This window comes from Elephas maximus, chromosome 22 (assembly GCF_024166365.1).
Source record: "Elephas maximus indicus isolate mEleMax1 chromosome 22, mEleMax1 primary haplotype, whole genome shotgun sequence".
In the NCBI taxonomy this organism is placed as follows: domain Eukaryota; kingdom Metazoa; phylum Chordata; class Mammalia; order Proboscidea; family Elephantidae; genus Elephas; species Elephas maximus.
The window spans coordinates 43668714-43683941 of NC_064840.1; the positions used below are offsets into that span (position 1 = coordinate 43668714).

General features: G+C 39.1%; 1 protein-coding gene across 2 annotated transcripts in view; it reads left to right on the forward strand.

Annotated features, from left to right (window-relative positions):
- Nucleotides 1–15228, forward strand: part of INTS9 (integrator complex subunit 9) — a 153932-nt gene that overhangs the window by 105748 nt on the left and 32956 nt on the right. For both annotated transcript variants that reach the window (XM_049865687.1, XM_049865688.1), the window contains 2 exons: nucleotides 933–1113; nucleotides 5908–5968. In XM_049865687.1, coding sequence (XP_049721644.1) covers nucleotides 933–1113; nucleotides 5908–5968 — 242 coding nt within the window. The remainder of the gene's footprint in view (nucleotides 1–932; nucleotides 1114–5907; nucleotides 5969–15228) is intronic.

Here is a 15228-nt window from a genome sequence, read left to right on the forward strand (position 1 = left end):
GACAATCACTCATCTAGTTCATTCCACTGTTTTAACTGATGAGAAAACTGAGGCCCAGCAAAGGTGTAGTGGTTTCCCTGAGGCTCTATAGCTTGTGACAAAGCCAGGACTAGAGCCCAGGCCTCTTGACTCCTGGCCACTGATTTTGTTTTGTCACTGTACCATGCTCTAGTGGTAGGAAGTCAACCAGTACTCAAGTTATGCATCTAGGTAAATAAGAAGGATCAAAGACTTCAAGCTCTGTACCCAAAAGATGCTTGTATCAATTCATTTTAGAAACCAAACAGAAGACAAATTTGAATAAGAACTTGATTTTTTTTTTTAGCCAGTTATATAACTCTTGATATGATTATAACTCATAAGTTGCAATTCTTTATTTGATAATTATTTTAAGATGTAATGTTTGGAGGATTTTCTCAGAGACAAAACATTAATAAAAGAAAATGCTCTCAGTAAGAGCCTATTTCCCTATCGGTTGTTTATCATTGGTCAGAGCCTGAGCAGAGACAAGTGCAGCACATTTTTAAGCAGGAGACAAAAAAAAAGAAGGAACTTGGAGGGTCTGTCCTCAGGCTCAGCTGCCGTCGGTAATCTTTAAAACCCAAACTCTTAATTGTACACCCTATTCCCAGGGACTTAAACGTTAAATGAAAAATTACCTAATTATCAGCCTCTAGATCCCCCGCTTTGGTGATACGCTTCCCAGGGACTTAAACGTTAAATGAAAAATTACCTAATTATCAGCCTCTAGATCCCCCACTTTGGTGATACGCTTGAAAAGAAGTGAGTATTATACATGCAAAGTAAATTGTAAGAGCAGAAGTGGAAAAATGAAAGAAATGGAGGTATTATTTTTAAAAATTATATTCTACCATTATAAAACTGTTCTTTTGATATTTTCTTTTTCTCCTCTCTGGCTTCAATTTTTTTAGCACTCACAGTCCGGAATGGAGGTAACGTGTTGGTTCCCTGCTACCCTTCTGGAGTGATCTATGACCTCCTGGAATGCCTGTATCAATACATTGACTCAGCGGGCCTCTCCAATGTCCCTTTTTACTTCATCTCTCCTGTGGCTAACAGTTCGCTCGAGTTTTCCCAGATTTTTGCTGAGTGGTATGTCAGTGTTCTTCTCTGGGATTCTGTTTGATTCAGAGTTCATACACTCCAGCAGTAAGAATAAAAATAACCCTGGCTTTTTCTCACATCACTATGAAACTTCGATTTTGTTGTTTTGCAGTATCTGTGGTCTGAAGATCTGCCTTAGTGAAAGCCAAAACTGTTATGTTGCTAGAGTTTAGAAGATTAGTTATAAAGAAATAAGGAATGAAAGCCAAAGACTGTATTTTCCTACGCTTTCAAAATCAGTACCAAAAGAGTTATGTATTTACCTTCTCACATGCTGCCCTCTGCATCTTACAAAATGAAATTACACTCTTGAACAGTTAAAAAAAATGTTAAAGCCCATACTCAATGTTATCTAAAACTTATGCCACATCTGGTAAGAAAAGGTGGTTTTGTTTTGTTTTAATTTCAATAGCATGATATTTAATAAAATTGAGTTTGATTACAATAGGAAATTATTTGACTGAACCTAGGGTTGGTAAATTATTGAACCATATGAAGTCAGTGGACCTTTTTAGTGTTATTTAGACATATATTTGCATCTAACTTTCCTGGTCAAAAAAACCGGTGTAAGTAGATTAGCTTAACTTTTACAGTATGCCTAATAGTGTCCTAGAATGGTGTTTCCAAACTTTGAAGGGCTCTGACACACAGAGTGTGTTTAATCCCTTTTCATAGTGTGGTAGACCCAAAAATGGACACAATATTCTGATAAATTTCCAGTTAGCAAAAAAAGGAATTTGTGTATCAGTTCTGTTTTAACATATAATATTATATACTGCCCCTCTGTTCTTTAAAAATAAAACAAATCCAAACAAGCAAATGTGGGCAGATGCTGGGATAGCAAGTTGCTGGGGCTTCTGCAGGCACCAGAAGCAAAGCCATCCAGAGGCCAGAGCAGAATCCTTGTGGCTGGGAGCTACAGAGGCTGGAAGCCAAGGCCTGGGCAGTGGAAGCAGAGTGGCTGGGAACAGACCCAGGAGAGCAGGCTGGCGCTAAGGCTGAATGCCTACAGCAACCTGGTTGTAGGGATGTTGATTCCTGGAGCAGCAAAGAGGAAACAAAACCCTCAGAGTGAGCTGTGGTGGTCCGGGGATGGGGGCCAGAACTGACCTATTTACATAGCAATCACTAAGTTAATTCAAGTCAGGAGCTGGCAAGTTGCCATTTTAGTGACCAGATTCTTTATTTAGAGAGTAAGAGTGCTTTTTAAGCAAGACTGCTGAAGAGAACAACAAAATGAATTGGGAAGAGAGCTTGCCTGTTAGATGTTTGTAGGATTTTCACTGGTTTTAAATATAAGACATAAGATGCAATCTTCAACCAAAGTGAGAGAAACCAGGGAGCTGCTAGTATCTCAGCTCATGCACTGCAGTGTTGTAAGGACTCCTGTATGGACAAGGCAAACAGCTCAGAAGCCTCTTACCTAAGACTGGAGAAATTAGAAGATATGGTGGGAAACGAAAGCAAACTGGCAGGAGTATAGGGAACAGAAACAAGTATCAACCAATTGGTGGTAAACTTTGTTTCTCCTTCTAGGACAATGCTTCTTAACCATTGCTACATACTAGAATTACCTGGTGAGCTTTTCAAAATTCCATTATGCTGCAACCCTCAGACCAATTAAATCAGTCTCCACGGGTGGGACCCAGGCATCAGTATCTTTTAAAGCTTCCCAGGTGATTCCACAGTGTGCAGCCAAGGTTGAGAGCTGACAATCTTAACATGTGAAGGTGGGGTAACCAGCGGTCCTGGTTTACCCTGGGGCTGAGGGGTTCCCAGGGACATAGGACTTTCAGTGTTAAAACCAGAACAGTTGTTCATCCTGGGAGCTTCTATAAGGAAAATACTTTTCTTTCTGTAAAATGTGTTTGTGTAAATTATACTGAAGAAAGATAGATACACCAATCAATGTTCTCTTGTTCTTTCTATTTCTTTATCTGTTCCCCCTCCCTCAATTTTCAGTATCCTCTCTCTGCCTACCCCTTAAATGCTGGTACTACTTAGGGTTCCATCCTTTACCCTCTGCTCTTATAACTCTGTTTCCCATCCATTCTTGTGGCTTCAACTACCTTGATGCTAAGGACACCCCATTCTGTAACTCTAGCCCTGGCATCTCAAATCCATGGATTGGTAAATTCTTCACTTGTACATCCCACAGGCACAACAAACTTCTCAAGGACAAAACCAAAGTAAACTAACCATCCTTGCTACATAAGCCTACTCTTCCTTTTGTAGTCTTTCTTTTGTTTGGGGTCACCACCGTCTACCATGCCAGACACTGAGGCACCATTCTTGATTGTTCCCTTTTCTGTATCAACTAACTAATAAATCCTGCCAATTTTATTTCCGAATTGTTTCTCAAATTGATTCCTTCTCTGCATTTCTTCAGGGTAGAATAGACTGGAGTCTTATCTCTACATTGGCCTTTCCACTTTGTCCTTCAGTCTCACACCCCACCCCGATATGACCTCCAATTGATTTCTGAAGGATCTGTCCAAAATGCAGTTGTGATCGTGTCAAATTCCTGCTTAAAGTCCTCCGATGAGTCCCCTTTATTGAAAGGATCCCTCTGGCCTCTTCTCCTGCCTTCCCCACCTTGAATTTTATACCCTAATAGTAAGGAACTATAGACAGTTCTCTAAACAAACCAACTGTTTCAGGCCCCCACCCCCATGTCTTTGCCTATGTTATCCCTGCAGTCCACACTACCTGCCACCCCCGAGCAACCCCTCCAGTTCACCTCCAAACAGGGTTTCTGTCTGGCTAACTCTTATTTATTCTTAGGGCATCTTCTTCCAGGAAGCCATTCTTAAACCCCCAAATGGAATTAGCCACCCGTTTTCTGTATTCTTATACCATATATATTTATGTATGCATGTATGTATGTATCTATGTCTCCATCAGATTATTTTGGAGTGATAAGAGGTTTACACATCTGCCTCTTTCTTTATGCTAGAGATGCCTCAAAGTGAGAGGCCTCTTTGTATCCTCAGTACTTAACATTTGGTGGCACTTAACACATGTTTATTGACTGAACTAAGTAGAAATATAGATGGGAACGTAGGAAGAAATAATTATGGGATCACTAAGTTTAAGATTCTAAGGGAAGGATATTTAAAAAGCTTATAAGACAGAGACACCTCTCATGTCTTAGCATGGGAAGACTACTACAAAGATATAAAGTTGTAATTTATAGGTTTTATGGAGTCAGTAGGATTTGTTCTGGAAATTGATAGTGATTCTGCAGTTCTCATGCAAGAATAATGAGCAAGAATAGCTCAGAAAACTTCGACTAAGAACAGTAATTAAGGGAGAAATTTACTTTACCACATAGTATAATTATAAATGAGGCAATAGTAATTAAAATATATTTGTGCTATATTTGCCAACAAATGGATAGATCTGGATAGTCCAGAAACAAACCAAGTACGTATGTACTAAAGCTTAGTATATGCTATTAATACAAGTCAGTTGAAAAAGGAAAGATTACTCAGTTCATAGTGCCTGGACAGGCAATTCCTTGACTATTTGGGAAAATAAGATTAAATTAATGCTTCTTTTCACACTATACACTAAAACAAATTCCAGATAGTAGAACAGTTTAATGGGGCGGGCTGTGGGGGTGGGGGAGAAGGGACAAAAATGAAGAAAAAAGAAACCATAATAAAACCAAAAGAAAATGGTTATCCATCTCACATCTGTAAGGAATAGGATTTTCTAAGCATAGTATCAATAGAATAAATATCAAAAAAGACTAAAAATATAAATATATGAAAATAAAAAACTTGTTAAAAAGATCAGAGACCTAAATTCAGTGCGGTGTCCTTGGTTGAATCTTCCAACAGAAAAAAGGATATTTGTGGCAAAACTGATGAAATCTGAATAAATAGTTAATAGTAATGTACTAATGTTAATTTTTGGAAACCCTGGTGGCATAGTGGTTAAGAGCTGTGGCTGCTAACCAAAAGGACAGCAGTTTGAATCCACCAGGCGCTCCTTGGAAACTCTATGGGACAGTTCTACCCTGTTCTGTCAGGTCACTATGAGTCAGAATCGACTTGACAGCAATGGGTAGTAGGGTAATGTTAATTTATTAGTTTTGACAAATGTACCACTTTTGTGTACCACAGTTATGTAAGATGTTAACATTAGGGGAAACTGAGTAGAGGGTGTATGGGATGTCTCTACTATCTTTGCAGCATTTCTGTACATTTAAAATTTTTCCAAAATAAGTTTATTTGCTCTTAACTGAAAGATTACTGGTTTGACTCCACCAAGAGACACCTCAGAAGAAAGACCTGGCCATATCTACTTCTGAAAGATCACAGCCATTGAAAACCCTATGGAATACAGTTCTACTCATACACACATGGAGTTGCTATGAGTGAGGGTCAACTCAGTGGCAACTGGTTTGGAGTTTTTTGTTTGTTTGTTAAATGAAGAATTTAAAGATTTAAAAAATTGGCTCACGAGGTATCTATGTCCTGAATACTCTGTAGGAGAGGCTTTTATTCACTCAGATTCACTGGCGGGAAAACTTTAAATACTTTTTAAAAAACCAAACCCTTTGCCACCGAATTGATCCTGACTCACAGCGACCCTATAGGTCAGAGTAGAACTGCCCTGTAGGGTTTCCAAGGAGTGGCCAGTGGATTCGAACTGCTGGCCTTTTGGCAAGGCCCCTTAAATGCTTTAGTGTTATTTGCACTGCTACCACTAGGTGGCAACAAATACCACAGTATGTCCTAAGTAACATGCTGATCTGTTTCTCGTTTTTAAAAGGCTTTGTCACAACAAACAGACTAAAGTGTATCTCCCAGAACCGCCTTTTCCTCATGCAGAGGTAAGAAAACAGTGTTATTGGGTCAGAGCAGAAAAGAAATGTAGATAACTTAAAGTAGATGGGGTAGGGGGAGCAGTCCGTTAGATAAAAAATATCCCTAGGTAAGCTGATATATCCCTTTGCTTCCCATACAAAACGGCAATGAAGTATTCTAATACAGAAGTCAGCCCTCTGTCATATTCTTAAAGATTTATTAGTCCTTCTGACTATTAGCACATTATATTACCAATATGTTATATAGTTCATACCCTACCACATTTCTGTTGTCTGGATTAGGAATTTTATTCTAATTTCTATGACGGACTTTTTTGGTTAACAGATTTATTGTCGAACAGTTATTTTCAGTTATGTCAATTGTATATGTAAATTTTTAATGATGAAAATAATATTTCAGTTTTAAAAATAGGAAAATTCTCCTTCCCTCACATAACTGACAAACCATGCGTATAGTTTATATTTCATATAGGGTATACTAAGTTTTTGTTTTTGTGTTTTTCACCAAATGGTGTGTCATGTGCATTTTTCTATGTGCTTGATATTATTAATTGCTGCTTAATATTTCAGAGCATATCATATGAACATATCTTAATGTACTTAACCATTCTTCTGCTGTTGAAAGTAGTAACACTCAATTTTTATTACTTAAAAAAAAAAGGTTAAGTTGGTACAACCATCTTAAAAGACTGGCAGTATCTGCTAAGGCTGAACAATTTTATTCCTCAGCAATTTCCCTCCTAAAGCATGTGCACAACGAAAAGGCATACATGTCACTAAAAGACATACACAGAAATGTATATAGCACTCTTGGTATAGTGCTGAAATACACCCAAATGCCCATCAGCAGTACAATGGAAATAAATTGTGGTATACTCACACAGTGGAATGAACCGCAGTTACATGTAACAATGTAGATAAATTTTACCAACATAATGTTGATTGAAAGAAGCATATCTAAAAGACCAGCTATGGTGTGATTTCAGTTATACAATAGTTCAAAAGCACAAAAAGCTAATTTTTGGTATTAAAAGCCATTATAGTGGTTACCCTGAACGTGGAGGTTAGGCCATGGTGACTGGAAGGGGACCAAGGGGTCTTCTGAGGAGCTGGTAAGCTCTCTTTCTTGGTGTGCATGTGCTATGGTTTGGCAGTTATGTGATAATGTAATTTGGCAGTTGTGTAATGATGTAGTCATCCTCCATTTTGTGATCTGATGTAGTCCTCCGCTTTTCATAATGCCAATTTTTGCATAATAACCTGGTCTTTGGAACTTAACCATGTTGATAAGTGAGGACTGGGTGTTCTGTTTTTGTTTTATTTGTTTGTCATAAGGAGCATTGAGACAGTTGGTAAAATTTGAGTAGGGCCTTTAATTAGATGACAGTATTCCATCAGTGTCAGTTTCCTGGTTCTGATGGTTATTCTATGTTAACTGAATACACTACTTTACAACACATCCATATTAACTGTGATCATCCCCTCACATTTCCTTGACAGTTAAATCCCTCCCTCAACTAGGACAGATGGAGTATTTTCTTTTAGAGCTTATTTGTGCTGATACACAGGTATAGGGTTTTAGCTGGTTTATTTGTTTTAGAACTAACTATTTAATGCATAGCATAAATTACAACAGATTTCCTGCTAATCATTTTAAATTTGACTACTCTTTTCCCAGAGCCCTGGTGGCAAAGTGGTTAAATGATACAGCTGCTAACCAAAAGGTCAGCTGTTCATATCTACCAGCTGCTTGTTGGAAACCTTATGGGGCAGTTCTCGGTTCTGTAGGGTTGCCATGGGTCGGAATCAACTGGACAGCAATGGGCTTTAGTTTTACTCTTTTCCTACTCCAAAGGACAGGTCTTTTATGAACCAGGATGCCAAGTGAAATGTTTTGTGGCATTTATACTCTAAATAATATTACAACAGCTGAGGTTCTCCCAAACCCTGTGATTACCATCATGAAATTCAGGCTAGAAGTATAATGATGTCAGAAAATTAAGTGTGATAAAACATATTTTATGGTGGACTTTGCCACTGAAAGTCTGTTTTCACCTCCTCTAGTAACAACTAGCCTTTATTAAGAGCTTGTTTTCATAAGTAAGGCCTGGCAGTCTACTTCCAAAAGGTTACAACCTTGAAAACCCTATGGAGCAGATCTACTCTGTGTACATGGAGTCACCATGAGTTGGAATTGACTCAGTGGCAACTAACACCACCAGCAGAGCTTGTTTTCCAAGTGTTACCATATTCTTATCCCACATGGACCAGAAATGACCTTTGTTCCATTTACAATTAGGAACGTGAAAAGACCATAGTTGCATGATCGGTACCTGAAATGCACGTTATCATCAGGGAATGATGGAATTGACCACTGGTGTTGTTACCAGTGCCCATGAGAAAATATGGTTCAGCTTTTAGTAATGATAAAAAATTCCAGTGTAGCATTCTTACCCAACAGCTTCATTTCTTAGAAGATCCGGGCCTTAAATCAGTGCACCAGTAATTCTGTATGGTCAAAGGTAGTAAGTCAGCTAAAAAGGTACATCCAGTGGGCAGAAATGATAGACTTGCCTTAGTCTCTGTGCATTAATCAGGAGAACTACTGAAACTGTAGATAATGGCTGAAAAGTGACGTAAGTGTGTGAAGGCCTGCTTTATTTAGAATCCCATTCATCTTCTTGCAGTCTGTGGTTACAATAGACTTAACCTTTTACACAGCCACTCATCCACTTAACTAGAACAAGTAATGATTTTGTCCACGTGCATTATAAAAAGAACATCCGTTTTATTTTTATATGACTTTGAACGAAGGTGGGACTCAATATTTGTCCCATCATTACCTCACGTGAAGACTTCATTAAGATCCCCAAGGTAGTGCTGTGATCTTGCTGATAAAAGCAAGCCTCTCTATATTGAAGGTGAAATCTTCAAAATGAAAACAGTTCAGCTTACATGTGGTGACCATTCCATTCTGGCCATATCCTCCCCCTTGGGATGACTTCAGTTTGAAGTCTTATGCATTATGGGTTGATGAGGGATTAACATCGCAAAGAATGGAAATCCCGGAGCACTTAATTGTGCTCATGAGTAACTTGTAGATAGATCAAGAGGCAATTGTTCTAGCAGAACAAGGGGATACCGCGTGGTTTAAAGTCAGGAGACGTGTATATCGGGGTTGTATCCTTTAACCATACTTATTCAGCCTGTATGTTGACCAAATAATCTGAGACGCTGGACTATATGAAGAAGAACACAGCATCAGGATTGGAAGAACACTCATTAACAATCTATGGTATGCAGATGACACAACCTTGCTTGCAGAAAGTGATGAGGACTTGAAGCACTTACTGATGAAGATCAAAGACTACAGCCTTCAGTATGGATTAGAACTCAACATAAAGAAAACAAAAATCGTCACAACTGGACCAGTAAGCAACATGATGGTAAACGGAGAAAAGATTGGATCTACAATCAACACCCATGGAAACAGCACTCAAGAAATCAGACGAGAGACGTGGGGCCAATATGGAGGAATAGACAGACGCTTCCGGCGAGCCTTTTTACAACAAAGACCCGAAAAAACAAGTGAAATGAGTATACTTATGACAAGCTAGGAGCCCTGAACATCAAAGGCAAACTTAGAAAATGAACTGAGCAGCAGGGGGAGGAAGAGGTGGTTCGGAAGTAGAGAGGAGTTACCGGACCTGAATCACCGGGAGCCCTCAGGCACCATTCCCAGGAGCAGCTGCGGCGGGCTGATAACTAGCATTGGGCCACAGGTTCCTCAGGGAGAAGCAGCCAGCCACACAGCCTACTCACAACTCCGGAACCGGAGAAGAACGGCACTCTCGGCAAAGGCTAAGTACTTCCGTATATTTTACTGCACCCCCCACCCCCAAGCCGGCTTCAACGGCTGTTGATTTCCCTGGGGCTGAGATAGGCCCTTTGGAGCATCTAGAGCCACCTTCCCGGCCTTGGAGAAAGAATAAATTCACAATTAGGGTAAAAGACAATTTGCCAGCTCCACTAACCAGGGGAGCTCAGGAGAAAAGCAGCTCCTGTCCAGGCATAAACAGTCGGTGGACTTTGAGTACCTTTCCCCCCTGCATGGACCTGTGTGGACCTATTTCAGGAGAATAGGCCCCTGTTAGCAGACTACAACTGTTTGTGCTCTGCAGTGGAGAGGTGGGTGTTTGATGTTTGACACCACTTTGCCTATTAACAGGGCCCTCATCTACCCATTTACTCTGGCAGGCATGGGGGTGCCCAGGCTCTGCTGCACGCCGTGGGTGGTCTTGGTGCAGATCCTGGCAGCGCTCACAGTTGGCACCAGCTGTGTGGTGGCAGCAGACACAGAGGCCATGTACCTGGCAGGGAGGAGGGGAAGATGTGTCTGCCTGAGTCCTCCAGCGTGCCACCCCACCAGCCATGAAATGCCCCTCCCGTGGCTCTCACCATGCCTTCCACACTGGCTGGGGCCCCTGGTGCGGGCCTGCACTCGGATGCAGGGCCATGGTACAAGCAGCTGCCCCAGGCCACAAGCTCATAGATAGCATAATAGTAGAAAGGTCATCCCTTGAGGCCCCCTACGGGACGGGCCTGTCACCCAATGTGTGCAGTTTAGAGAAGTTCACATGGAGGTTGATCACGCACAGGAGCTCTGGGGACACACAGCCAGACCTCAGGTGCCTTGGTCCTCACCCCACCATGGATGGGATGGAGGGGAATGGGAGAATTTCCTCCCATTCCTTGTAGCCCGCCTATTCCAGCACCCCACATCAGGGGCCTAAGGACTGCTGGCTGCAATCAGGTCACCCAGCCACCCGCGACAGGGGTCCAAAGATAACTGGTGCCTCCCAGTCCTTACAGCCAAAAACACTGGGTGCCTATGGTCCTTCTGCAGGACCCACCCACCTGTATGCTCTAGATAAGAGGGACACGCTTTGTTCAGAGACATTTGGGGGACGATTCTGAGCCCTTTGCCTTGTTTAGAGGATGACCTGCTGCTGCAGCCAGATACCAGTACCTACAGCAATCACCCTTGCCCCTCTATGACTGTAGGACAGAGCCTGTACCACACACTTGTTGATCAGCTACCTGGAAACCTGAGCTGAATTCATATAAGAAAAGTGAATGGACTTCTAGACTGATATACCTGATAACAGCTCTAGCCATGTGAGGACAGGACATCAGAGCTCCAAAGGTGAAAATAACCAAGCTAGCTCACTCAAGCAACACATCTGGACATATCAAAACAAGACAAAGTGAGAAGCTGCGATACAGTAAGAAAACATAAAATAAACTAATACAATAACTTATAGATGGCTCAGAGACGACAGTTAATATCAAGTCACATAAAGAAACAGAGCATGATCGCCTCAACAGGCTCTCAGAACAAAGAATCAAGGTATCGTCTAGATGAAAGTGCATTCCAGGAATTACTGGATGCCGAATACAAAAGGTTAACATACAGAACCCTTCAAGACATCAGGAAGAAAATCAGGCAATAAGCAGACCAAGCCAAGGAACACACAGAAATTAAAAAGATTATTCAGGAACATAATGAAAAGTTTAATAAGCTGGAAAAACCCATAGACAGCAATGAAACATTCAGAAGATTAACAATAAAATTACAGAATTAGACAACTCAGTAGAAAGTCAGAGGAGCAGAATTGAGTAAGTGGAAGGCAAAATTTGTGAACTTGAAGATAAAGCACTTGGCACCAATATATTTGAATAAAAATCAGATAAAAGAATTAAAAAAAATAAAGTAACCTTAAGAACCGTGTGGGACTCGATTAAGACAAATAACCTATGAGTGCTTGGAGTACCAGGACAGGGAGGGATAACAGAAAATACAGAGAGAAGTGTTGAAGATTTGTTGGCAGAAAACATCCCTGATATCGTGAAAGATGAGAAGATATCTATCCAAGATGCTCATTGAACTCCACATAAGGTAGATTTTAAAAGTCACCAACACATATTATAATCAAACTTGCCAAAACCAAAGATAAAGAGACAATTTAAGAGCAGCTAGGGATAAACGAAAAGTCACCTACAAAGAAGAGTCAATAAGAATAAGCTCGAACTACTCACCAGAAACCATACACGCAAGAAGACAATGGATGACTTATATAAAGCATTGATGGAAAAAAAATCCAGCCAAGAATCATATATCCAGCAAAACTGTCTCTCAAATATGAAGGTGAAATTAGGACATTCCCAGAAAAACAGAAGTTTAGAGAATTCATAAAAACCAAACCAAAACTATAAGAAATACTAAAGGGAGTTCTTTGGTTAGAAAATCAATAATATCAGGTATCAACCCAAGACTAGAACACTGGACAGAGCAATCAGATGTCAACCCAGACAGGGAAATCACAAAAATAACTCAAGATTAAAAAAATGTTCAAAACAGGGAAACAGCAATGTTATTATGTACAAGAAGACAATACTAAAACAATAAAGAGGGACCAAGAAATGTAGTCATAGATGTTTCATATGGAAAGGAAGACAAGGTGATACAAAGAAATAAAAGTTAGGTTTAAATTTAGAAAAATAGGCGTAAATGATAAGGTAACCACAAAGAAGACAAACTGTCATACTCATCAAAATAAAATACAAGAAAAAAATAGAGACACAGCAGAAACACAATCAAAAACAATGAATCTGAGGAAAAGACAATATATAAACTACTCAGCACAAAAAATTAAGTGGGAAAAAGAAACTGTCAACAACACACAAAAAAAGACATCAAAATGATAGCACTAAATTCGTACCTATCCATAATTACCCTGAATGTAAATGGACTAAATGCAGCAATAAAGAGACAGAGAGTGGCAGAACGGACTAAAAAACAAGATCCGTCTATATGCTGCCTATAAAAGACACACCTTAGACTTAGAGACACAAACAAACAAAAACTCAAAGGATGGAAAAAAAATATATCAAGCAAATAACAATCAAAAAAGAGCAGGAGTGGTGATATTAATTTCTAACAAAACAGACTTTAAAGTTAAATCCATCATAAAGGATTAGGAAAGACACTATATAATGATTAAAGGGACAATATACCAAGAGGATATAACCATATTAAATATTTATGCACCCAATGACAGGGCTGCAAGATACATAAAACAAACTCTGTCAGCATTGAAAAGGGAGATAGACAGCTCCACAATAATAGTAGGAGACTTCAACACACCACTTTCAGTGAAGGACAGGACATCCAGAAAGAAACTCAATAAAGACACAGAAGAACTAAATGCCACGATCAACCAACTTATAGACATATACAGAACACTGCATCCAACAGCAGCCAAGTATACTGTCTTTTCTAGTACATATGGAACATTCTCTAGAAGAGACCACATATTAGGTCATAAAGCAAGCCTTAGCAGAATCCAAAACATTAAAATATTACAAAGCATCTTCTCTGACCATAAGGCCTTAAAAGTAGAAATCAGTAATAGAAAAAGCAGGGAAAAGAAATCAAACACTTGGAAACTGAAGAATACCCTGCTCAAAAAAGACTGGATTATAGGAGACATTAAGGATGGAATAAAGAAATTTATAGAATCCAATGAGAATGAAAACGCTTTTAGAACCTTTGGGACACAGCGAAAGCAGTGTTCAGAGGTCAATTTGTATCAATAAATGCACACATCCAAAAAGAAAAAAGAGCCAAAATCAAAGAATTATCCCTACAACTTAAACAAATTGAGAGCAACAAAAGAAACCCACAATCACCAGAAGCAAGTAATTAAAATTAGAGCCGAATTAAATGAAATAGAAAACAGAAAAACAGTTGAAAGAATTAACAAGACCAAAAGCTTGTTTCTTTGAAAAAATTAACAAAATTGATAAACCATTGGCCAAACTGACAAAAACAGGAGAGGTGGCAGATAACCCAAATAAGAAGTGAGAGGGGCGATATTACAACAGACCCAACTGAAATTAAAAGAATCATATCAGATTACTATACAAAATTGTACTCTAACAAATTTGAAAACCTAGAAGAAACAGATGAATTCCTAGAAACACACTACCTACCTAAACTAACATAAACTAACATAAAACACAAAAGAGGTAGAACAACTAAATAGACCCATAACAAAGAAGAAATCGTAAAGGTAATCAAAAAACTCCCAACAAAAAAAAAGCCCTGGCCTGGATGGCTCCACCGCAGAGTTGTAACAAACCTTCAGAGAAGAGTTAACACCACTACTACTAAAGGTATTTCAGAGCATAGAAAAGGACTGAATACTCCGAAATTCATTCTATGAAGCCAGCATGTCCCTGATACCAAAACCAGGTAAAGACAAAAAAAAGAAAATTACAGACCTATATCCCTCATGAACTTAGATGCAAAAATCCTCAACAAAATTCTAGCCCATAGAATTCAACAACGTATCAAAAAAAATAATTTACCATGACCACGTAGGATTTATACTAGGTATGCAGGGATGGTTCAACATTAGAAAAACAATGTAATCCATCATATAAATAAAACAAAAGACAAGAATCACATGATTTTATCAATTGATGCAGAAAAGGCATTTGACAAAGTTCAGCACCCATTCATGATAAAAACTCTCAGCAAAATAGGAATAAAAGGAAAATTCCTCAACATAATAAAGGGTATTTATACAAAGACAATAGCCAACATAATCCTAAATGGAGAGAGTCTAAAAGCATTCCCCTTGAGATCAGGAAGCAGACAAGGATGCCCTTATCTCCACTCTTATTCAACATTTTGCTGGAGGCCCTAGCCAGAGCAATTAGATCAGATACAAAAATAAAGAGCATCCAGATTGGCAAGGAAGAAGTAAATTGATCTCTTTTTGCAAATGACATGATCTTATACACTGAAAACTCTTAAGGAATCCTCTAGAAAACTACTGAAACTAATAGAAGAGTTAGCAGTCTGTTAGGATACAAGATAAACATACAAAAATCACTTGGATTCCTCTATACCAACAAAAAGAACATCGAAGAGGAAATCATCAAATCAATACCATTTACAGTAGCCCCCAAGAAGATAAAATACTTAGGAATAAATCTTACCAGAGATGTAAAAGACCCATACAAAGAACTACAAAATACTTATGCAAGAAACCAAAAGAGACCTACATAAGTGTGAAAACATACCTTGCGTATGGATAGGAAGACTTAACATTGTAAAAATGCCTATTCTACCAAAAGCGATCAATAGATTTAATGCAATTCCAATCCAAATTCCAACGACATTCTTCAATGAGATG